Source organism: Vulpes lagopus, chromosome 24, assembly GCF_018345385.1.
Source record: "Vulpes lagopus strain Blue_001 chromosome 24, ASM1834538v1, whole genome shotgun sequence".
NCBI classification, from domain to species: domain Eukaryota; kingdom Metazoa; phylum Chordata; class Mammalia; order Carnivora; family Canidae; genus Vulpes; species Vulpes lagopus.
This window is the reverse complement of record NC_054847.1, coordinates 41,608,750-41,634,094: the sequence shown is the minus strand read 5'-3', so window position 1 is coordinate 41,634,094 and position 25,345 is coordinate 41,608,750. Positions and strand designations below refer to the sequence as shown.

Genomic DNA, 25,345 nt, shown 5'->3' with positions numbered 1-25,345 from the left:
TGCTGGCGCTTTGACCCTGCCCCCTCCCTCGCCTGGGTTCCCACATCTGTAAAGCGGGGCTGATGGGCGGCTGCCAACGTGTAAAGGACACGAATGTGGAAAGCACTTGGAAGTGCACGTGGCACCTGGTGGGCACCTTGTAAGTGGTGGCCATTTATTTGTTGAAAATCTAGGCCAAGTCCCTCCGTGGACTCCAACTTCTGCTATCACCTCGGCTTATGCACGTAAAGCCACTTACCAGCTGCCTCCTGTCTCCTGACTTTCACCCTCCAACTTACCTAAAGCACCCACCCTCATGCCTGCCCCCCACCCCCACAACTAGTCTGGACTTAGAACTCCCTAGGCCTCCACCTTCTGGAAGCATCCACCTGTCACCCTTCTTAGTGAGCACTGCCTTCAAACCTGCTGGCTTCCTTCCCAGGGGAGCCAGTTCGACCCCTCATTTCTCAGCCCATCAGATCCTCTGAACTAGTACAAATTTCCCTGCTGAGTTTATTTATTTTTAAAGATTTTATTATTTGAGAGAGACAGAGAGAGAGAGGGGAGCAGGGAGAGGGACAGAGGGAGAGGAAGAAGCAGACAAGAATAATTTATTGAAAACAGAAACCTCAGGATCCCTGGGTGGCTCAGCGGTTTAGCGCCTGCCTTTGGCCCAAGGCGTGATCCCAGGGTCCCAGGATCGAGTCCCGCATCGGGCTCCCTGCATGGAGCCTGCTTCTCCCTCTGCCTGTGTCTCTGCCTCTCTCTCTCTGTCTCTCATGAATAAATAAATACAATCTTAAAAAAAAAAAAAAAGAAAGAAAGAAAACAGAGACCTCAATGCCATAGGACAGAAGGGATACCCAAAGAAATGAAACTTGGGGGAGAAAAAAGGAGGCAGGACCCCGGGGGTCCGTGGAGGGATTAGACAGGAGGGGGTCATGCCCTTGGTGGTAGCAGCCAGGGAACTGTGGGCGTGGAGGTGGGGATGCTCGTGGGAGCTGTGGTGGCTTCCACTGTCTCCGGGGGGCCGAGGCCGGGTTCCCAGCCTAGACAAGAGGGTGGCAGGAGGAACAAAGGTCTGCAGAGAAAGAAAATGTGTGTGAAAGCCACTTGGGGTTGACTCTTGGCAGTTAAACAAGAGGAGGGCCGGCAGTCCAAAGAGGGGGTGGTGTTTGTGAGAGTCAGAGTAGAACGAACTGGAGAATCCAGGTTAGACAAGAGAGTAAATTAAGGGGCGCCTGGGGGGCTCAGCGGGTTAAGCGGCAGCCTTCAGCTCAGGTCATGACCTCAGGGTCCTGGGATCCAGCCCCACTCAGGCTCCCTGCTCAGCGGGGAGTCGGCTTCTCCCTCTGCCTCTGCCCCTGCCCTGCACTCAGGCTTTTGATGACTTACTAGAGGGTGGGATTAGAAGTGTTTTTGCAGTTATCGGACTGCATGATCTCACCAGCTTCCTAACACCTCCAAAGCATTCTCCAGACTGTTAAAGCAGAACTTTTTTGTATGGTCTTTTGTGTGTGTGTGTGTGTGTGTGTGTTTCTTTTTTTTTTTTTTTTTAATTTTTTATTTATTTATGATAGGCACACAGTGAGAGAGAGAGAGGCAGAGACACAGGCAGAGGGAGAAGCAGGCTCCATGCACCGGGAGCCCGATGTGGGATTCGATCCCGGGTCTCCAGGATCGCGCCCTGGGCCAAAGGCAGGCGCCAAACCGCTGCGCCACCCAGGGATCCCTGTGTGTGTTTCTTTAAGAAGAAAGATGTCTTCTTAAACACAAATATTGATAAGAGTTAAGTTTTCTTTTAAGGAGAAGAATTACTTTTCCTTGGCTATATAAATACAGTCCGGATAGGATTTAGATTTCAGTTATGTTAATAGGTATCTTAAAGACAAATAAGTTTATCTTATCCAAATCCTTTTTATTTATTTATTTAATTTTATTACTATTATTTTAAATATTTTATTTATTTATTCATGAGACACACACACACAGAGAGAGAGAGAGAGAGAGAGAGAGAAGCAGAGACACAGGCAGAGGGAGAAGCAGGCTCTATGCAGGGAGTCCGACTAAACTGCTGAGCCACCCAGGCTGCCCTATCCAAATCCTTTTTAGAAGAAAATCATAATTTGTAAATAATTACAAACTATGTTGATAACATAAGGTTATTTGTTCTACTTGTGAATGCATCCTAATACTTCTTAAGATTCTATTGGTTGCTTTTCCTTATTACAGCTGACCCTTGAACAACCTGGATTTGAACTGTGCAGGTCTACTTACACCTGGATTTTTTTCAGTAATATATGTATCTTGCTATAAATGTATTTTCTATTACACATTTTCTTATGTGCTCTCTCTCTCTGTCTCAAATAAATAAATAAGATCTTAAAAGAGAGAGAGAGAGAGAGTAAGTTAAGTCCAGAGAGAAGTTAGATGCCCCAGAGGTTAGATGCCCCCAGGTGAGCAGTCTGGATTGGGCTGAATACTTACCATCCAGGGGGCACCGAGGAGGGGAGCGGAACACAGGGGAGACTGGATCAGAGCGGGGACGGTTCAAGTCACTTTCTGGGGTGACAAGGTCCAGGCTGGCTCCGGGGAGGCGGGTGTGATTGCAGGAAACGTCTCTGTTGATGAGGAAGTCACAGGAAGGAGAGCAAGGCGAGGGCCATCAACAGGGAGTTGAGTTTCCCCGGGAAAGATGACGGGGCACAGGGCAGAGCTTGGGACCAGTGTTTTTCAAGACGGAGTGGGGGCAAGAACGTGCTATTTAAGGATGTTTTCTTACAAACAGGTTTCTTTTTTCTTTTTTTAAAGATTTTATCTATTCATGAAAGACACAGAGAGAGAGGCAGGGACACAGGCAGAGGGAGAAGCAGGCTCGATCCCGGGACCCCAGGATCAGGCCCTGGGCCCCAGGCAGGCGCCAAACCGCTGAGCCCCCCGGGGATCCCCTACCAGCAGGGAGGGGATGGAGATGCCCTTCTCCCAAGCGCACCCCAGGCCTCCAGCTCTGGGGCGGGAGGGGCGCACTTCTGCGTGCGCGCCAGGAGGGGGCGCGGGAGACCGCAGCCGGGGAGGGACCCCGGGACCCGCCTCCTCCGCGGCCGCGCCCCGGGGCGCCTGCGAGCCGCTTTGGCTACTCGTCTCCGACCGGCTCCCTTGCGAGGCGCTGGAGGCCGGGAATCCCAAATCAGTGTTAGCAGGCAGAGACTGAGGTCTTGGCAGGGCCACGCTCCCTTGGAAGCTTCTGGGCCCGTGGTCCCGGCTGCGCCCCCCGCCGCCCCCAGCGCGCACCTCCTCCGCGTCCCCGTGCTCCCTCGTCGGTGGTCGGTGCCCGTGAGGACACCTGGCCCGGGGCTGAGGGTTCTCCCCGCCCGGGGCGGCCGCGCGTCCAGGTCCCCGTCGGACACCCGCTACGGCCCCGCGTACCAATAGGGTCAGGGTGACAGGATCCGGGGTTAGAAGGCAGGGGTCTCTCTTTGGGGTCACCATGCACCCCGCACGCCCCTGCTGTCTCCAGTTAGCCCAGTGCGGGGCCCGCTGGGTCTGCTTCGGTGAACGTGTGGGTCGCAGCTGCTGAGCTCCCGCCACACCCGCCACGCCGAGGCCGTCGCCGGGCGCCCCGGGGCGGGCAGTGCCGTCTGCGCGGGGTGGAGGAGGCGAAGCGTGGGCAGAGCGCGGACCACCTCGGTGGGGGCTGCCGCGTGGGGGCCTGGGTCCCGGCAGCACCGGGCGGGGGCGCCTCCGCGGAGAAGGCGCCGCCCAGACCGCCCAGACCGCCCAGACCGCGAGCGCACACCTGCCGGCACCGGAGCGCGGTGGAGCACAGGTGGGCGGGAGCGCGGGTGGAGCACAGGTGTGCGGGAGCGCGGGTGGAGCACAGGTGTGCGGGAGCGCGGGTGACCGCAGGTGGGCGGGAGCGCGGGTGACCACAGGTGGGCGGGAGCGCGGGTGGAGCACAGGTGGGCGGGAGCGCGGGTGACCGCAGGTGGGCGGGAGCGCGGGTGGCCACAGGTGGGCGGGAGCGCGGGTGGAGCACAGGTGTGCGGGAGCGCGGGTGGCCACAGGTGGGCGGGAGCGCGGGTGGCCACAGGTGTGCGGGAGCGCGGGTGGAGCACAGGTGGGCGGGAGCGCGGGTGGCCACAGGTGGGCGGGAGCGCGGGTGGAGCACAGGTGTGCGGGAGCGCGGGTGGAGCACAGGTGTGCAGGAGCGCGGGTGGAGCACAGGTGGGCGGGAGCGCGGGTGACCGCAGGTGGGCGGGAGCGCGGGTGGAGCACAGGTGGGCGGGAGCGCGGGTGGCCACAGGTGGGCGGGAGCGCGGGTGGAGCACAGGTGTGCGGGAGCGCGGGTGGAGCACAGGTGTGCAGGAGCGCGGGTGGAGCACAGGTGGGCGGGAGCGCGGGTGGCCACAGGTGGGCGGGAGCGCGGGTGGAGCACAGGTGGGCGGGAGCGCGGGTGGCCACAGGTGGGCGGGAGCGCGGGTGGAGCACAGGTGCGCGGGAGTGTGTGTGGCCGCAGGTGCATGGGAGCACGCGCGGCCGACGGGAGTACGGGAGCACGTGTGGCGCACAGGTACGGGACCGTGTGTGGCGCACAGGTGTACCAAGTGGGGGCGAGCAGGCCCCGCGCAGGCCCACGGACCTGGGTGGGAGCCGTCGGCGCGGGCTCCCAGGGAGCACGTCCCCCGTCCATCCACCTTAGGCAGGTGCCTGCTCTCCGGGCTCCTGGGCCCGGCGCTCCAGAAGCTGCCCGGTGCGCAGGCGCGGGAGCGGCAGAGGGGAGCTCCCTGCTGGCCAGCGCGGGGGCAAGGGGCGGCCCGTGGCGCCCCTGCCCTGGTGCTGAGGACTGCGGGAGGCCGGTCCCATGGTGCCTCGGCCTGCCAGCGCAGGGTTCCCTTCAGGGCTGCTGGCCGATCCCTACGGGGGCTCTGGAGACCGCGCATCTGAGGACGACAGCAGCCTTCTCCGAGCCGGTGACAGCATGGAGCGGCCTGGGCCCACACGGCATACTCTGGCCCGGAAACTAGGAAGTGTGCAGTTGCATTATGTCTAAAACATGTACGTACCTCTATTGAAAATACTTTACTGGGATCCCTGGGTGGTGCAGCGGTTTGGCGCCTGCTTTTGGCCCAGGGCGCGATCCTGGAGACCCGGGATCGAGTCCCACGTCGGGCTCCCGGTGCATGGAGCCTGCTTCTCCCTCTGCCTGTGTCTCTGCCTCTCTCTCTATCTCTCTGTGACTATCATAAATAAATAAAAATTTTAAAAAAATTGTCAAAAAAAATACTTTACTGTTAAAAAAGGTAACACATCACCTGCGCTTTCAGTACACTGGATCACTGATCCCAGGTCACCAGGACACATGTAATAAAGAAGAAGTTTGAGCTGCTGCAGGAGTGACGTGACACAGAGACATGAGGTGAGCAAATGCTGTTGGAAAAATGGCCCCTATAGACTTGCCCCCTGCAAGGTTCCCACAGACCGCTCATTTGTCAGAAGCCCAGTGTCTGCGGAGCACAGTAAGGCAAGCACAGCGGCAGCAGGTCAGCCTGCACCTGCTCACATGGCCATTGTCACCAGCAGCTCAGACTGGCCTCCTGAACTCCTCCCTTGGACCAGGAAGCTGGAAGCCCTCGGCTGGGCTGGGTTTTGCTCTTCCCCTCCTTTCTCAGCATGCTAGCCTGGCAGAGGTCGCCAGGCCTGGATGGCTGTGGCTGAGGGGAGGGTCTCCAACGGGTGGCAGGGTGGCGGGCTCCAGTGAGAGGAGATGAGATCCATTGTTTTCACTGAGAAACTTTTTATGCAAATAGAAGGTAACTTGGAAGGAGGTATGTAAGCAGATGAGAGTAGAGAGGCTCCAGATGAAACGAGGTGCAGAGACCTAGTCCCACCTGCCAGAGAGAAGCTATTTTTTTTTTTTTTTTTTTAGAGACAGCACACACAAGTGTGGGGAGGACAGAATCTTTTTTTTTTTTTTAATTAAGATTTTATTTATGTATTTGAGAGAGTGAGTGAGCACCAGCAGGGGGAGGGACAGATGGAGAAGCAGGCTCCCCACCGAGCAGGGAGCAGGATGTGGGGCTCTATCCCAGGACTCTGGGATCATGACCTGAGCCAAAAGCAGATACTTTTTTTTTTTTTTTTAAGGATTTTATTTATTTATTCGAGACACAGGCAGAGGGAGAAGCAGGCTCCCTGCAAGGAACCCGATGTGGGACTCGATCCCCAGACTCTGAGGTCACGCCCTGGGCCGAAGGCAGGCGCTAAACCGCTGAGCCACCCAGGGATCCCCCAAAGCAGATGTGTGACAGCCTGAGCTATCCAGGCGCTCTGAGAGAGAGAATCTTAAGCAGGCTCCATGCCCAGTGCTGTGCCTGACCTGGGGCTCTATCTCACAACCTTGAGATCGTGACCTGAGCTGAAACCAAGAGTCGGATGGTTAACTGACTGCACCCCCCAAACACCCCCCAGACAGAAGCTGTTCTGAACAGTTTGAAAACCACCAGACTCAGGTATGAGGTCAAGTGTTACAAAAGGAAATTGGGAAAGGAGATGGGGCCACTTATCCAAGCTGGGGCACAGGACAGAGGACATCGAGGTCAGATAATAGGGTCAGAACCCATGTCTAGCAGCAAGGGGAACACGTGCACGTAGGAGAAATATGGTATAAAAATTATCAATCTTCGAGGAAGACACTAAATCTTTGCAATAGAGTAGTGAACATTCTACACAAAGAATGTTAGTTTAGTGGGTGAAACCAAAGCTTATATTAAAATACTTAAAAATATATTTTAACATCTTACCCTGTTAGAACTCTGTTGAGCATATTAAAGCGACATTACTAATTTTTAAGTCAACTCCTTCAGAAATGTTTGGAATGTGACCTGTGACTTTCATCTTTAGAGAAGGTCCAATATTTTCTCCTTTAAGAATAATGTTTTAGTGTTTAAAAAATATTTTTCAGGGACGCCTGGGTGGCTCAGTTTAGTGCCTGCCTTTGGCCCAGGGCATGATCCTGGGGTCCCGAGATCGAGTCCATGTCCGGCTCCTGCGTGGAGCCTGCTTCTCCCTCTGCCTGTGTCTCTGCCTCTCTCTGTGTGTCTTTCATGAATAAATAAATAAAATCTTAAAAATTTTTTTTCAAACACTTAGAAGATTTAATATTAAGCCACACTGTTAACACCTTCAGATTTGTGGTAATTACTTTAGACTTAGCTATTTTGTAACAGAATAAAAAGCACTGAAGCTTAGCATATTTACCTTGTACAATGTGTATACCTGTATTTGTAAATTACACATCTGTTTCCTGTATAAAAACTGGAAGATCCAGGTAAGCAAAGACAAATAATTTCAGCAGAGAAACACTGCTAATCAATTGTCTTTCTGTGTAGTCATAATATACTTTATACTGGTAACTGGTGACATTAAATTTCCATGCTTTCTGAAACGTGATTTTGGAGTAAACAACATTCAATTGCAACTTATTTTTAAGCATTTAAAAATTTTATTTTTAAAAAGATTTTATTTATTCATTCATTCATTCATTCATTCGAGATACAGAGGGAGGCAGAGCCATAGGCAGAGAAGCAGGCTCCATGCAGGGAACCCGATGTGGGACTTGATCCCGGGACGCCAGGGATCATGCCCTGAGCTGAAGGCACATGCTCAACCATTGAGCAACCCGAGGGTCACGATCCCAAGATCAAGAGTTGCATATCCCAACAACTGAGCCCTCCAGCTGTCCCAATTACAACTTATTTTAGAGGGCGATACTACCTTGCCAATACTATTTTTTTTTTAATAAAGATTTTATTTTTTTTATAGAGAGAGGCAGAGGGAGAAGCAGGCTCCCTGAGTGGAGCCCAATGCGGTACTCGATTCCAGGACCCCGGGATCACGATCTGAGCCAAAGGCAGGTGCTCAACCACTGAGCCACCCAGGCGTCCCATTGCCAATACTTTTAAGAGTACTTTGTTGGAAGCACCTTAGTAACAAATAATGCACACCATACTGTGTGTGTACTGACTGCTATGGTTTTGAGAAAGCCAGATTCCAAGGATGAGGAGCCTTTTCAAAGCGCTGGCTCTCGAAAGGACTTAGCATCTCAGTGCTGCTCGTTCTGTAAAGTACTAGAAGATAAACAGAAGCACAGACAAGCTGTAGGGCACACTTCAAGCCACAGTACTGTTGGGTGGTGAGGACGAGCAGACTCCTCCTTAGTAAAGTCACACTTTGTGTCTGATGCTGAAATATTCTTAATGGGGGGGGCCCCTGGGGGCCTCAGTGGTTGGGTGTCTGTCTTTGGCTCAGGTGGTGATCCCGGGGTCCTGAGATCGAGTTCTGCATCAGGCTCCCTGCGGGGAGCCTGCTTCTCCCTCTACCTATATATCTCTGCCTCTCTCTGTGTGTCTGTCATGGATAAATAAAAATCTTAAAAATAAAAATTTTAAAAATGAAGTGTTTTTAATGGTGTCAACTTGCAAAAAGAATTAAATATGCTTATACAAACATTCTTATATTCTGGGTATTGTTCTCTACTAATTTTTTATCAATATGAAAAGTAGATCATATAAGGAAAAGTATTAAAAACATATTTTTTAATTAGGCCTGGATAAAGCCCACAATGTCAAAATAGAAGGACAGGTCGAAATTGCACAAAAGTAATGTGTAAGTTTAAAAAAGAATGTTTATTTTAGAGAGAGAGCACGAGGAGGAGGGCAGGGAATCTCAAGCAGACTCCATGCTGAGGGCAGAGCCCAACACAGAGCTTGATCTCAAGACCCTGAGATCATGACCTGAGCCAAAATGAAGGATCAATGCTTAACCAACTGCACCGTCCAGGTACCCTAAAAGTATTGTGCAAATTCTGAGTGTTTGGCATTAGTTAATAGCTAAAAGCCATGATAGTAGATAAATACTAGACGAGGGGCACCTGGGTGCTCAGTTGGTTAAGCATCCAGCCCCGAGTCTGGCTCCCTGCTCACCCAGGAGCCTGCTTCTCCCTCTCCCTCTGCCCTTATCCCTCCCACCCTGCTTGTGCTCTCTCTCGCTATCTCAAATAAGTAAATAATATCTTTAAAAAAAATACTAGGGGAATATTCAAATAAGAGGAAACCATTTAAAGTTTATTAGGCCTTTTGTTAAAAAATCAGATCTCATCCTGATACCATACTTGTGCCGGATCTACGTGTCAGTGTGTCGATGATCCGAGCTGTGGCTACGTGATTGGATTTACGGAGTCTAACAAGTCAAAAACAATTTTGACTACTGAAGAGACCACCTCATGGTTGCTCTGTGTGCAAGTAAGAGGTATGAAAAGTAATCAGCACGGGGTGGGGGTGGGGGGCGGGGACGGACCAGGAAAGGTCTATACTGTGTGTGTACTGACTGCTATTGTCCCCTTTGTATGTCAGTATCCTTTAAAGACTTTCCTTCTCAAGGTTGTGATTTATTTGGCCTGTTCACTTTCAGCTGGATACCACTAATGTTTTCTATTGGATGATCCATGTGTTGATTTAACTTTTTTTTTTAAAAGGTTTTATTATTTGACAGAGTGAGAGCCCACGCACAAGCAGGGGGAGCAGCAGGCAGAGGGAGAGGGAGAAGCAGGCTCCCCAATGATCAGGGAACCCGTTGTGGGGCTCGATCCCAGGAGCCTGAGATCATGACCTGAGCTGAAGGCAGACGCTTAACCAGCGGAGCCACAGAGGCGCCCCTGACTTAACTTTTTTAAAATTAGAAAACATGTAACTTATCATTGCTAACTTTAGGATTTTGAAGTTACTTTCCAGAAAATACCCCTTCCCCAGGATCAAATATTAGCTCTGGATTTAGGTGAGCCTTTACTATCCTAATCTCTTCCTCCCATTGTCGTTGGTATCAGTGGGTTGCCCTTCCTAAATTCTACTGATGTATAAAGCCCTCTAATGTTATAAAGCAACTGGCATATAGAAGAGACAAAAAATACACAACTGTTAGTTTAAAAAATGTTTTAAAATTATAAATACATGCCTTAAAAAATTCAAATATACAGGATAAACCACCGCATAGTTGAGTATGGAAGCCACTGGCTGGATTTCCATTGTTCAAGTTATCACACGGGGTTGGAGGGTAGCACACCAGGGGAGGACAGGGACACATTTCCATCATTACAGAAGGCCCACTGGGCAGTTCACTGGCTACCGCCCTACAGTAAACATAATTAAGCACTAGTATATACATGGCTCATTATAAGAGGTTCTGCATATACTCTGGACACAAGTACCTATCAGACAGGATTTTTACACTTTCTCCTGTGCTGTGGTTGTCTTTTCACTTTCTCAATGGTGTTCTCTAAAACGTAAGAGTCATTTTGAGGAAGTTCAATTTATTTATTTTTCCTTGTTGCTTGTGCATTTGGTGTTGTCGCTAAGAAACCACTGCTTTGTCCAAGGTCACGAAGATTTACTAGTATGTTTTCTTGTCAGTTTTACAATTTTAGCTCTTATATTTAGGTATAGGATCCTTTCTGGGTTGAAATTTATGTAGGGGGGGGGGGGTTCTTTAGCACTTGGCTATACAGTTGTCCTAGGACTATTTGTTGAAAAGATTACTCTTTCTTACTGAATGCTATTGGCAGTATTGTCAAAAATTAATTGATCATAAACATTATAGGCTTATTTCTGGATTCTCAGATATATTTTATATCCCATTAATCCATGTTTATCTTCATACCAGCGTCACACTGTTGGTTACTGTAGCTTTGTAGTTAATTTCTGTAATTGGTTAAGTGTGAATCTTCCAACTTTGTTCAAGATTGTTCTGGCTTTTGTATTTTCCATGCAAATTTGATCATTTTATTAATTTTGCGTTTCTGTATAAATTTTATCAGTTTGTCAATTTTTGCAAACCAGCCAGCTGGGATTTTGATAGTAACTGCAGTAACTCTGTGGAGCAATTTGGGAGCAATCTTAACAATGTAAAGTCTTTCATTCCATGAGCCAAAATGTATTTCCATTTATTTAGGTTTTCTTTTAATTTCTTTCAACAATGTTGTTTTTTTTTAAAGTGGGCACATGCTTTATTTTATTTTTATTTATGATAGTCACAGAGAGAGAGAGAGAGAGAGGCAGAGACACAGGCAGAGGGAGAAGCAGGCTCCATGTACCAGGAGCCCGACGTGGGATTCGATCCCGGGTCCTCAGGATCGCGCCCTGGGCCAAAGGCAGGCGCTAAACCGCTGCACCACCCAGGGATCCCTGTTGTATAGTTTTTATTCATCTCAATGCTACTGTAGATAGAAATTTTAAAAATCTCAATTTCAGAACGTTCACTGCTGACACAGAAATAAAACTGATCTTTGTATATTGATCTTTCTATCCTGTAGCCTGGTGAACTCATTTTGTAGTTTTCAAACGAATTTCTTAGAATTTTCTATCTAATAAGATTGTCATCTATGAATAGTTTTCCTTCTTTCCAGTAGGATTAACTTTTCTTTTTCTAGCCTAAATGCCCTGCACAGGACCTCAAGAACCAAGGTCGAATAGAAAGGGTGAGAGTGAATGTCCTTGTCTTATTCCTGATGTTAGGGGGAGGACATTCAGCATTCAGTTTGTTGCCAGTAATGATGTTAGGTGTGGGCTTTTTGTAGTTGCTTTTTGTCATATTGGGGAATTTCCATTTTATTCTTAGTTTGTTAACTATTTTTAATCATGAATGGGTGCAGAATTTTATCATATGTTCTGCAGCTATTAAGACAAGCAAGTCAATGTAGTAGTTTTGTCCTTTATGAGTATGGGATGGTTGATACTCATTATTTATGAGCCTATACTTGTGAATTTACCAGTTTATTTGTAAAATGTGTAATCCCCAAATCAAAACTGTCAGCACTTTAATGATCACTCATAGATATGTGCAGACCTATGAAAATTTTGAGTTTCGCTGATATGCATGTTCCCAGTGGGGGAGAGCAAGGCCATGGTTCACCTTCCTGTTCCAGCTCCGCCCCAGACATGACCAGAAGATGAGGGGCCAGGGGCAGGGCTGTGTGAGCTTTGGCTCTGGGGCCAGCTGGACGGGTATGAATCCCAATTCTGGCAGTTATTAGTGGGGTAGCCTCAGGAAGTCACTTAATATTTTTGAACCTCATTTTCTTTGTAAAATAAAACAATATACACCAGGATAAATTGTTCTCAGGATTTAAGATTATATATAATCTATTTGAGATATGAATGCACACACACACACGTGCGCACACATTTCCCCTAGGAGCAATGGCTCTGCATCCACTGGTTCAGTATTCATTGTGACTTCCTAGATTATAACTACTGTGAATAATGAGAATTGTTTGCATTCAACATTGATTTTTGGATGTTACACAAACCTTGCATTCCTGGGATAAATCTTACTTAGTCATGGTGTATGATCATTTTTATTATGTTGCCAGACTCAGTTTGCTAGTATTTTGCTGATGACTTTTTGATCTGTTTTCTTGTGATGTCTTCACCTGGTTTTGTATCAGCATAATAGTGGCTTCATAAAATGAGTTGGGAAGTGTTCTCTCTCCTTGCATTTTTGGGAGAGAGTTTGCAAAAGATTGGTGTAATTCTCTAAATGTTTGGTAGGATACAGCAGCGAAGCCACCTGAGCCTGGTATTTTCTTTGTGGAATGTTTTAAGATTACTAATTCAGTATTTTTGTTATTGGCACTTGCCATTTTAACTTGCTTTAGGTAGGACAAAAGGTGGTGAGATTCTCTCTTAAGGCCAGTAAAATTCATTAAGAAAATGTTATCGAAAAAAAAAAAAAAAGGAAAAAAAATGTTATCAAGGAGGACATATCCAGTGTTGGTAAGATTCAGAGAAGCAGCTGCCAAGATTATTCAGTGGCAGAAGCATCCTGCTGTCTTGCTCTAAGACAGACAAACATTTCGTCACCTCTCCATGTGCTTTCCTGACCTTAGGAACCATAAATTTCTGCCTGTTCTACATAAGATTTATATACAAACCTCGTAACTGATGCTTGCAGTGACATCCTATAATCACAAATTAAGGTTTATACATTTCTAAGATTATATACAGACCTGCATATTTACATATTATCCTTAAAGCCATCTACAAATGTAAAACGTGTCTCAGAACCTGTCAGGAAGGTAGCGTGTAGTGGAATAAACACTGGAATGGAAACCTGGAGGTCTCAGTTCTGGTGCCAGCTCTAATGTACACAAGATGCCTCCATCTGTTTCTCCCACTGATGAAACTGGGTTAAGTGTGATCATCACCAGGGTTTTTTGCCGATTCTAAAAATTCAATGACTCACTCTACAATAACGTCATTCTCATCTTCTTACTTCAGAGTGCTCAAAATGAAAATATTTTTGTTATAAACACACGAACATATACACATCCATCCTTTACCCTTACAGAACAAGTCAACCAATTCATCAGCTCCTAAGAAAGAAGGAAGAGGGTCCGTGGGTAAATAATATAATTCCAACACCTGAAAGTCCCGAGTTTGCCATGAAATATCTTTACTAATCTTCTCTCTCTTTGAATAGGTATTTGCTTCTTCATGATGCTTCCCTTCATGTCAGTCCTGTTGCACAGGAGGCATCTGGTAATTATGACAACTTCCAACAACAAGGAGGTCACTTTTCGGAAATTCGGAGTGCATCGGAGAGACTGAATGGCACGTCATCAGTTGTCTCCACTGGCACGTTGCTCCTACCGAACTGGCATGGATAGTGGTGGGTGTGGTGACTTGACATAAATGCATCTGCCGTCCGGCTGCAGCGACAGCCATCTGATGGCAAGATGTTACTTGAGTTACCAAGGTGCGAATGGTAAACCCCGTGGAACGAGTCTTGAGACGAGTGGTAGTGGCCGCCTCCCGCTGAGGTGGATGCCGAGCTCTGGTAAGGGCCATTACACATAATACAAGTTTGGAAGCAAGTCTTCCTTCCCAAACCTCGGTGAATGTCCAGTTTGGCAATGAGGGGTTTCCCAACATTCACCTCCTGCTTCTCCTCTACGGTATCTTCCAGTCCTGAGTACTGATATGACAGGCAGACTGAGAAGATGAGATGTTCCTGAAAAGGAAAAGAAACAATTATTTTTATCAATTGTGAAAGCATCTCAATCTTAAGAGTACTTACTGACATATACAAATACACATGATCACACAACAACAGCAGCCACTCTCACTCCCCTTTCCCAGGTTCCAAATCCCCAAGGCCCGTTTACCCCTTCCCCACACTCAGGAAGGCCCAGTATAATCGCCTTCCCTTTCCCTCATTCAGTACTTTCAACTGGTGGAATTCTAGATCCTGCTCCTGACAGCAGCCAGAGTCACAGCGACCTTGTACCATACTCTGGGTGAACAGTGGAAAGGTGTTTTCTAAGCGGTGGGGGTTGGGAAACTTACCCTTCCCTATTAGTGAAGATGGAGAATGATCTTTTAATGAAAGAATCTGGCTTTACACCTAGGCCAGAAGTTTAGCTGTTTTAAAAAACATGAAATAATAATCCACAGTCCCAGGTGGAGAAATACCACTGAATCCGATCATTAGGGTTATTTCAAAGACAAAGGAGACTGCAGGTAGATTAGCTAGGAATAGGATGACAATAGTCTGTGTTGTTCCTTAACTAGGAAATGATTACTTGAAGATGCAAAGGTATTTTTTTTTAAGAAGACACAAAGAAAGAGAGAGAGAGAGGCAGAGGCACAGGCAGAGGGAGGAGCAGGCTCCATGCAGGGAGCCCGGCGTGGGACTTAATCCTGGTTCTCCAGGATCAGGCCCTGGGCTGCAGGCGGCGCTAAACCGCTGTGCCACCGGGGCTGCCCGATGCGAAGGTATTTAAAAGCAGACCATGCTCTGTATCTCTAAGTTTTCAAAAATGTGGAGAGTAATCACATGTGCTCTCACACAAAAACCCTCAGGCCACTACCAGGGACAGAACAGAATATTGCAAGGGTCACTGATGAGACGCACTGTGTATCACTTACCTCTACTTCAGTTTAATACCAATGAAGCAGCTCATCTATAAACTAATACAATGTCACACACCAACATGAACTTTCACTTTCATTACGTTAGTAGTTATAAACAGGACAAGTAATAACCTTTAATTTTTGCAGCGAACTGAGCCTAGTGTAGAGGCAATGCTTGGGAAGATCCTTGGATACTAAATAGCTGCCAGTTTCTTCAGGCGTCCCTTTATTTGCATCTTTTGGATCAATATCTAAGTCCTGTGAAAATCAGCAGACGTTATTAATGAAATCACTTAAGGTCACAACGTAGTCTATGACAGTAAACTATCTGAACAGGTATTGCTCTCTTATGAATTTTGGCCTGAGAGGTGAGCCCTTTGCTAGGACTAAAGAAACTGTAAGAACAACATTCTAGAGTCTAACAGGAATTCTAAATTGTGCACAGATACATTTAAAAAGTTAGCTCTGCAAGGCTAGTTACTTTCAAACTACCCCTAGGAGTACTTCTTAGCCCACTTGAGCTTCCTTTAGGGTTCCAGCCCTGTTAGTGTGTGACTCTTTCCCTGCTCACTCAACACTTTTGGGAAGGTGTAGGGGGATTTACATGGTTCATATATTTAAAAAGAATAAATGGACGTGTACATACAGGCAGCCCTTCCCTTTTTCTTCTCTAAGAGCCAAGCCCTGGCTGAGAGCAGGAGATCTGTTCTGGAACTTCAGAGAGAAGGCCTCAGGCTCTCCCTGCCCAAAGCCCAGGAGGCCCAAGTGAGTCCAGAGCTGTCAGGGTTGGTAGACAGACCTGTCTAATCTGGGGTTCAGGGCTGGACCGTTTGCTCTCACACGAAGCAGTGTCCTCTGTGAAACCTTTATCAGTAGCAAGGGTGATGTTCTGGATTTGTCTTGCTCCTTGCTTACTTCTCAATTTACTACAGTCATGTAGGAAAGAGGAGCACTATTTATTGGCTTCTTTAGGCCAACGGAAATAAATGAAATAAATGATGATATCTTAATTTTCAGAAAAAAACAACTAAATTTCTATGCTTCTAATATACGATAATTTTATTTCTTCACACTTGATATCCTCCTCAGGGGTAAGGAAATTAAAGGCTTCTTTCCTAGGTGAACTTTAGCCATTCCTAAATTTGATAAATTTAGCGTATTTGGGGGGTTAGTTTTTAAATGTAATATAATATATATTAAATATGAAAAATAGACTAATACTAAATACTAATAATACTAAAATACAAATAAGTATTTAGATAAATGGAATATATATGTATTCATATTTCCTTTAAATTTACCATCAACTTTAAGTTTCCATATGTTTAGTCTTTAGTAAGTGACGCTATACCATCCTATTTTGAGTAAAAGAAAAAAGGGGGTTCTTACAAGAGGGAAATCGGTGACATAGGCGTCGCACATCACCACGTCGGGTGGCTTGTGGACTATGCTCGTGTAGATTATCATGACATTGGAGAACTCGGCGGCAAACCCTAACTGAATCTGAACGCCACACTGAAATTTAAGACACATACTTTCTGGGAGTTCTGAAAAAGAACAAAAAGAACAACTTATTTGAGAAGTGCTTGGTAAGTGTTCTGATAAGCAACAGGCAATTGTTCTTTATGGGACAAAATATAGTGAGAACTTCTGCTTTCACTTAAAAATGTTCTATAACACATTGTTGAAAAACACACAGACACACACACAAAAAAAACAAAAAAACAAAACAAAACAAAAAAACACACAGACACACATGCATGCACTTAAAGAGAAAAAAAAAAAGCCCCATGTTCTGCTGGTCAAGCAAATAAGAATCTTTCATTGACTATTTCCTTATAGTTCTCATCCCTCTGCATATGTAACTTTCACAGTGGGAATCGAAAGTATCCATACAGTTGTAGATAAATTTTCACTGTTGCCTCAATCTTCATGAAAACAGTTTTTAAGAAAGCATAATGTCACTGAATATTTGTTACTTTGAACAATTCCACTACTCTTGAGTATCTGTGGTATTTCTGGGTTTTATTGTTTTTCTATCATAGTCATTATTTCAAATATATATGTATTTCATGCTTTAGGATTATTAGATACAGCTACTCGATGGTCCCTCACACATGTGACATCTCCTTTTATATAGAATGTAAATAGATCTCACCATAATATTTCCAAAATGAAGTAACATTAATTTTCAAAGTGTGTACCTAGTTGATGGTATTAAAAAGGAAAAACTGTACTATCATAGTTTTAATTTTATTTTCTCTAATTACTACTTAAGTTTACCATTTTCTGTATTTGTTTCTTAATTATTAATATATTCTCAATTGTGTAGGCTGAATTTGCATCCTTTGATGATTAACTGAGGGAGTCTTAACGTTTTTCCTTTTACCACTTTGCGCTCTTTAACATAAAAAATACCAAATCTGTTACCAAAAAAAAAAAAAAAAAAAAAAATGCTCTCTTTCTAGATAAACTCTCCACGTCTCTAGAGCCTGTTTGCCTTTGGTAAGGTGACATTTACCCATATCTGAAAGATAAGAATTAAGTATTATTTTAAGACCACAATTTTTTCGTTATGTTTTAAATATTTAGGCCAAGAACTATCCTGCAAATCCAGTGATGTTTTCAGTATCACTTACTCACTCAACAACTATTTTCCTGAACACCTAGTATGTGCCAGGCATAGTTCAAAGTAAAGAACAAACAGATAAAAATATTGGATGAGCCTATGTCTAAAGTTTCTTTTTCTTTTTTTTTTTAATTCGAAGTCCTAATTGGCTTTATTAGGCAGGCAATTCATGAATTCGGCAGCATCTCATACAGCAAGTAAAGAAATGTTCTCTTTGTTTCATTTCATAAAGGTTGTATTTACTGTTGATTTTTACCACCATGATTTTGTTACTGTTGTTGTTTAGGGCTTTTTTAAAGGAAAAGAATCAATTTCTTTTTTTTTTTTTTTCATTTCAATTACTTATCCAACTATCTGAAAAACCAAGACACTATATTTGTGGCATTTTATTTTAATGTGCTTTAACATATTTACCAAAAATATATCTTAGAGAACAGACTATTAGGAAAATGAAGTTCAACGAATACAAATTCAATTATCTACAGTAAGGGATACATAATACAGATATTTGGGACTCACAACAAATCTAAAATCTTCATTTCGGTCAATAATTTAAACTTACTTTTTCACTAAGTCACATAGAATTACCCAGGGTAATGAAGTTACAGGTATGATTTCCACCTCACCTTCTATTGTCTTGCTCACTGACTGATGGATTCAAGAGTCAAAGACAGAGAATACTCAGTAATATGAGCATGTAGTATTTGCTGACGAGCGTGCTTCTCTATTTACGTGTGTAATCTCATTCAAGACCAGCAACGTTACCAGGTATTATTTCTTGTCCCCATTTATAGGTAACATGCTTATCCAGTGGTAGAGACAGGATCAGAACCCAAACCTGTCTGATTTTTCAAATAGCACACTTCCAACAGCTCACAACAGAATAGGATCTAAGGGACTGTATATTACATAAGTTGTTTAGTCTTGGGTTTGCCCACCAGGCTAATATATTTTCAGTACAAAATCAAGAGGAAAACTATTTATTCAGGAGGGGAAAAAAACCTCCTTCATCATTTAATGCAGCATAGTATAGAAAAATCTCACAAAAAGCCAGACATCACCATACCATGTGCCTTGGCCCACTGTAGATTCCGAACCAGAGATTCTGCGGAATAGGCTGTTCCCTGAATTGGGTCAGTAAGTGCTCTCTTTTCAGATAAGCTACTCCGGATCTCTAGAGCCTGTTTGCCTTTGGTAAGGTGACATTTCCCCATATCTGAAAGATAAGAAATAAGTATTAAGACCACAATCTTTCTATGTTTAAAATATTTAGGTCAAGAATTCTCTGGCAAATCCAGTTACAGCCTCAGTTATCACTCATGCACTCAACAACTATTTTCCTGAACACGTACTATGTGCCAGGCACAGTTCAAAGTAATGAGCAAACAGAGAAAATATTGGGCCAGGCCACTTCTAAAGGCCCCCTTTTAGCTTTTATCTTCTATAATTCTATTATCGTATCCCTAATATTTGAAGCTTTAACATTTACAAAGATCTAGAAGTATATTCTTTACTGCAAGGGTAGCCATAGTAATTTTATGTCTATACTCTGTTGAGAAATACATGTATTTAGTAAACAAATGACTACTTATCTATGAGAAAGGAAGATATCATGCCATCTTTATCTCAGATATCTTTAAGAAATAATAATGTTACAACCACTGATATGGCTAAATCACCATAAGTCCTCTCTCCCCTGACTCAAAATAAGCACTATCCAATGTAGTATGTATATTCCCGTGCATATCTTAATTTTCACTCATGCATAGGCACTGGTAAGTAGTTTATGCCAATGTTTTAGGTTTTAAGCTTAACAAATGTTATGCTATATGCATGCTTTGTGTTTTCACCCAACATGTTTTAGGCAAGGACTTGTGACAATTGATAAACATCAATTTAAATTTACAAAGCCATATAAATCATATTCTTTAATATGAATAAATTATAGTTTCTCTTACTATTTTTATTACTATTTATTATTATTAATTATTAATAAAGTTATAAAGTAATAATATCTGGCCCCGGGTATGTAGTTACTTATCTGAAAAAAAAAAAGAGGTAAAACTAAGATTCTGAAAGAGAAGAATCTATTCTTTTTTTTTTTTTTAATTTTTTTTTAAAATTTATTTATGATAGTCACAGAGAGAGAGAGGGGGGGGGGGGCGGGCAGAGACACAGGCAGGGGGAGAAGCAGGCTCCAGGCACCGGGAGCCTGATGTGGGATTCGATCCCGGGTCTCCAGGATCACGCCCTGGACCAAAGGCAGGCGCCAAACCGCTGCGCCACCCAGGGATCCCAGAAGAATCTATTCTTAAATAGAAGCTAAATATAAAAAACAGATGAAAGCAGAACTTTTCCGGTTGAAGCAGGATGGTGGGGGGAGGTCAAAGATCTGGCTATGTTAAATGGGAAAGTGGTTAAGTCAGGTGATCCAGCTAAGAGATCTACACACAGATAAAAATATGAAAATAAACAAAGGTGACTCACAGCTCTTAGTGAAATACTCACATACCTTATCCTCTACCTGCCATCTTTGGAACACCCATGAAACTCCATTTTCCATGGGCTAGTTCACAAAAGAATTGCCTTTGGGTATGTTTTTTAAAATGACATTTCAAAAAAATACCTGGCAGTCTACTGGTATAGTAGGGTTTGTACTTGTTCAGCACCCGATGGGAGCATAACATTATCCCGAGAAGGAAAAGGCAGAGAAGGAAATGGAAGACATGATGTTAGCCCTCTAGGATTGTGTCCTGAAAGCAGAATTTAAAAACCACTAAGGGGCAGCCTGGGTGGCTCAGTGGTTTAGCGCCGCCTTCAGCCCAGGGCCTGATTCTGGAGACCTGGGATCGAGTCCCACATCGGGCTCCCTGCATGGAGCCTGCTTCTCCCTCTGCCTGTGTCTCTGCCTCTCTTTCTCTCTGTGTCTCTCATGAATAAATAAAATCTTTAAAAAAAAAAAAAACACTAAGTAGGGATGCCTAGGTGGCTCAGTGGTTGGGCATCTGCCTTTGGCTCAGGGCATGATCCCGGGATCGAGTCCCGCTTTGGGCTCCCTGCAAGGAGCCTGCTTCTCCCTCTGCCTGTGTCTCTGGCCCTCTCTGTATGTCTCTCATGAATAAATAAATAAAATCTTAAAAAAACAAACAAACTTATAAGTCCATCATGAAAAAAAATGAACCCAGCCTTCTCTACTAGGGCCTCAAAATTTCTATAAAGTTGTATCTGTGTGTTCCAGGGAGAGGATGCTCTCTGGATGTTTTTTTTTTCTTTCTGCACTAGGCTTGAGGCACAGAGCACTGAGGATGAAACTTCACAGATTCCAGTCTTGCCTGGGACCAGCTTTGCAGCTGGATCATGCTGCAGAGATGGCACAGAGCTCAGTCACCAGGGAAAGGAGGAGGGAGGAAGAAGCAAAACAGGAGTGCTGCTGAACATTCTAGAAAAAACTGTTTTACAAAAATAAATACTAATTCCAAACCTGCACAATAACAGTAGGAATAAAATAATTATCAGAGAACCCTGGGTAGCTTTCTCTTTATTTTTAATTTTACCTTCTGCAACTTCATCCAGTAACACAGTAATTTTCTTGTCTTCTAATAACCTATCTTTTAAAAATTTCATGAAAATTCCATTTGCCAACCCAGAATGCTGGATTTCAAAAGCTTCTGCTCCTTGACACCTTAAACACAGCAAAAAGACAGAAAATTTTAAAAAAGTAAACAGCTGCTACATGGGGCTTATATAAATACTGATGAGCCTCATTTGCTTGCCTCTCTGCCTTTTGAATGACAGTCTCATTAAAGAGTTAATCTTTAGGGCACCTGGGTGGCTCAGTGGTTGAGTGGCTGCTTTTGGCTTGGGTCATGATCCTGGGGTCCTGGGATAGGGTCTCACAGGGAGCCCTCTTCTGTCTCTGCTACTCTCTGTGTCTCTCATGAATAAATAAAATCTTAGGAAAAAAAGTTAATTTTTAAGCAGGAACTAAATGCTCTGGCGTTTAGTAAAAAGAAGATGCCAAGATACAAGGAGTAAAAGTCAATTACTTAACTCATTTGTCCTATTAAGAATATTAGGGGGCAGCCCTGGTGGCACAGCGGTTTAGTGCTGCCTGTAGCCCAGGGCGTGATCCTGGAGACCCCGGATCGAGTCCCACATGGAGCCTGCTTCTCCCTCTGCCTGTGTCTCTGCCTCTCTCTCTCTCTCTGAATGAATAAATAAATAAATCTTTATAAAAAAAAAAAAGAATATTAGGGACAAAAATGTATGCCTACATTTCTACAGATATATCTAGGCTTCTAACCTATAATCAAAAGGAAGTCATTGAAAAATGAAGGCATCTTGAACACAAATGCAAAATTTCCTTACGTGGCATATCCAAAGACAATGTTGGCGGTGACTTTTAGTGCATCCAAGATTGGGATGGTATCATCATAGTCGTTTCTATTTAAAAGGGAGGAGGGAGGAGGATAGATACAAATGTGAAAAAAACTAAGCATTTAAAGAGAGCATAAATAATAATGATGCAAAATCTGAGAACGCTATTCAATTACACATCAATTAAGATTATAGATTCAAAATTCCTATTATCAAATCAGGCACATATTTGCCCCAAATAACCCAGGGCTCCTCTGCTGTTGAGACAGCCAACAGCCACATCATCCGCTCTCTGGTTTGCTTCAAAACCGGAGTTGTATCTGAACTCTGGCACTGGTTTTTGATCGGTAAATGCTGAGCAAGCACAAAACCATATTTCAGAGAGGGATAATCCCTGGTTCTATTCTCTAGTAACACGGTGGCCAACAACTAGGACCCAAACCCTTTCTGTATATGAGAGCCCAGGACTGCCAGAGGCCCCACCTCTGTGGGGGCTGCTTCTATCAATTCCTGGAGAAATGAATGCACCAATGACTAGACACATCTGCAGGTGTTCTGAGGTGTGAATAAATACCCACACCTTTGAGTTTCTCACTTCTGTTCTCTAACAACTAGGAAAAAAGTTAAAGTAATTAAATACATAGAAAATGTATTTTTCCCTTAGTTTCCTTTTTGGTTTCAATCTAATTACAAACTCACAAGCTTAAGTGCTCCTTAGAATTCCCAGGTTTGTCTCAGATTTAACTCTCAAGGCTGATATTTACCTAATTCCAGGGAACTTTGTTTAACAAAGATGAGGCAGTTTACCTTTTCCTACACATGTCCAACAAGAACACGTTGAGTCCAGTTTCTTTCTCTTGCATCAGTTTCAGTATATTTTGTACACACAGACAGTTTTCAGACCTATATGGATTTGGGGCATCAACAGGGACCATAAAGCTGTTGCCAAAGTTTTCATAACCATGCCCCGCATAATATAATAATCCTGGAAAGGAAAAAAGAAAAGATGTAAAAATTAATTCTAGTTTGCACTCCGAACCTGCATGGAGCACTCTTTAGAAAGAAACCTAGACTTTAGTTTTCTTCAAGTTAATGCAAGTTTATTTAAGAGATACTCAATTATAAACACAGTCAATGTTAACTAAGTTTGCACAGAAAATTTTTTTTGAAAGATTTTATTTATTCATGAGAGACACACAGAGAGGAGGTAGAGACCCAGGCAGAGGGAGAAGCAGGCTCCTCTTGGGGAGCCCGATGTGGGACTCAATCCCGGGACCCCAAGGTCTTGACCTGAGCCAAAGGCAGATGCTCAACCACTGAGCCACCCAGGCATCCTTGCATGGAAAAATATTTTGACGATGGTTTTCAAGACCAACACTGAGATGCTGTTCTAAAGTATATTTTATTTTTTTAAGATTTTATTTATTTATTCATGAGAGACGAGACACAGGCAGAGGAAGAAGCAGGATGCTCCATGTGGGACTCGATCCCAGGAGCCCCGGGATCATGACCTGAGCCAAAGGCAGATACTCAACCGCTGAGTCCCCCGGGTGACCCCTAAAGTGTATTTTAATTCATAAAAATAACACATTTATAACCAATGGTATAACACAGAATACAATTTTATCTCATGATGTATAAAAAAGAAAAAGGCTTAAGACTTCTTTGGTGACTCATTTGTCTCCTCTATGAGACCAGGAGCTCCCCCAGAGCAAGGACAGTATTATCTTTATCTGTGTATTCCTGGGACACAGCAGGAGCTTAGCAAGTTTTAACAGATGAACAAATAAACACAATTCAGATGGATATTGCAATGGCAATATCCAATATAAGAAATTCTGCAGGCACTTCCACATAATGTTAGTAAGGGCTATAAAAATATAAATGTAGCTTTTTCTAAGCAGAGAAGGAAAATCTGATTTCAAGGATTATTTTTTCCTTTCTGTTATGAGATATAAATATCATTAATTTTCCAAAGAGTCTCTTGAATTAATAATCTAAAGTCTGGGTTCTAAAGTATTTCATAGATGAGTCATTATTTCTATACCGAGAAATACTATAAAAACTGCACCAAACAACTCAACATTTTTTTTTTTTTCAAGATTTTATTTATTTATTTATGAGAGGCACAGAGAGAGAGAGAGAGAGAGAGAGAGAGACAGAGAGACAGAGGCAGAGGGAGAAGCAGGCTCCATGCAGGGAGCCCGACGTGGAACTCGATCCTGGGTCTCCAGGATCACACCCTGGGCTGAAGGCAGCGCTAAACCACTGAGCCACCCGGGCTGCCCAACTCAACATTTTCTTAAAAAGAAGTCTGTTTTGGCTGTAAAAAAACAAAAACAACAACAACAAAAACACCCAAAATATCAGTATGGGCTTCTTTATAAAAATATCTGACAGAAATACTTGTGAAGACATGTTCCCCTGAGCATGTGGTCTTCAGGGCCCACTAATTTTTAAAAAAAATTTTTTTAAAATTTTTATTTATTTATGATAGTCACAGAGAGAGAGAGGCAGAGACACAGGCGGAGGGAGAAGCAGGCTCCACGCACCGGGAGCCTGATGTGGGATTCGATCCCCGGTCTCCAGGATCACGCACGCCCTGGGCCAAAGGCAGGCGCCAAACCGCTGCGCCACCCAGGGATCCCGCCCACTAATTTTTTTATCTTGGTATTCTGGATATGATGACTTCTTTCTAGGATATACTCTAATGTCAACAATAAAATGGGATTTAGACAGGGAACAACAGGAAAGCTAATCCTTTGTATCTATAGCCCCAATTCCTAACAAAGAATTTGGCTCTGAACATTAAGCCACTTGCTTCATTCGGTCCTAGAGGGCAGGACCCAGGTCTACTGTTCTCGAACTCCTACTAAAATGAGAAATAGGTTTTTTTCATGTCACCTTTCAGGTAAAAAAAAAAAAAAAATGGGCACATTCATTTATTCAGGTGGGTTTATTCCACCTCTGTGCCCTGAATGAAATCGTGTATGTGCCAAAAGAAACGCAAAAGAAAAGGAAGACAAAGTTCCTGCCCCAGGGAACTTGCAACTCATTCAGGCCTGCTCATGCTTGTCCTGTTAGTCAAAAAACAAAAAAAGTCAGTAAATAATGAAATACCATAAAATACCATAAATTGTGTGATTAAGGAAACCTTGCACGATTGGAGTAGATGCAGAGAGGACTCAGGGTGCAGTGACACAGCAATGGGTGGCCCTGAGAGTCAATGGGTACAATGTGGGAAGGCAGAGAAAGAGTGAGCTTCATTACAGGCAGGGGGTAAGAGAAACGAGGTGTGGACCTGGAATGACAGCTAACAGAAAGGACACCAGCCTGGCAAGGAATCAAATTATCATTGTAAATGGGAGTAAGAGTGCACTGATTGGGAGCATTCTGA

At 44.1% G+C, this 25,345-nt stretch overlaps 1 protein-coding gene across 2 annotated transcripts in view; it reads right to left on the bottom strand.

Annotated features, from left to right (window-relative positions):
- Window positions 1-11,094: 11,094 nt before the first annotated feature.
- The window catches only part of MALT1 (MALT1 paracaspase), a 58,991-nt gene continuing 44,740 nt past the window's right edge, over window positions 11,095-25,345 (bottom strand). For both annotated transcript variants that reach the window (XM_041739707.1, XM_041739708.1), the window contains 7 exons: window positions 22,756-22,933; window positions 21,940-22,014; window positions 21,126-21,253; window positions 18,638-18,787; window positions 16,332-16,489; window positions 15,075-15,200; window positions 11,095-14,040 (listed from right to left, as the gene is read on the bottom strand). In XM_041739707.1, the coding sequence (XP_041595641.1) occupies window positions 13,600-14,040; window positions 15,075-15,200; window positions 16,332-16,489; window positions 18,638-18,787; window positions 21,126-21,253; window positions 21,940-22,014; window positions 22,756-22,933 (1,256 nt within the window). In that variant the 3' untranslated portion in view covers window positions 11,095-13,599. The remainder of the gene's footprint in view (window positions 14,041-15,074; window positions 15,201-16,331; window positions 16,490-18,637; window positions 18,788-21,125; window positions 21,254-21,939; window positions 22,015-22,755; window positions 22,934-25,345) is intronic.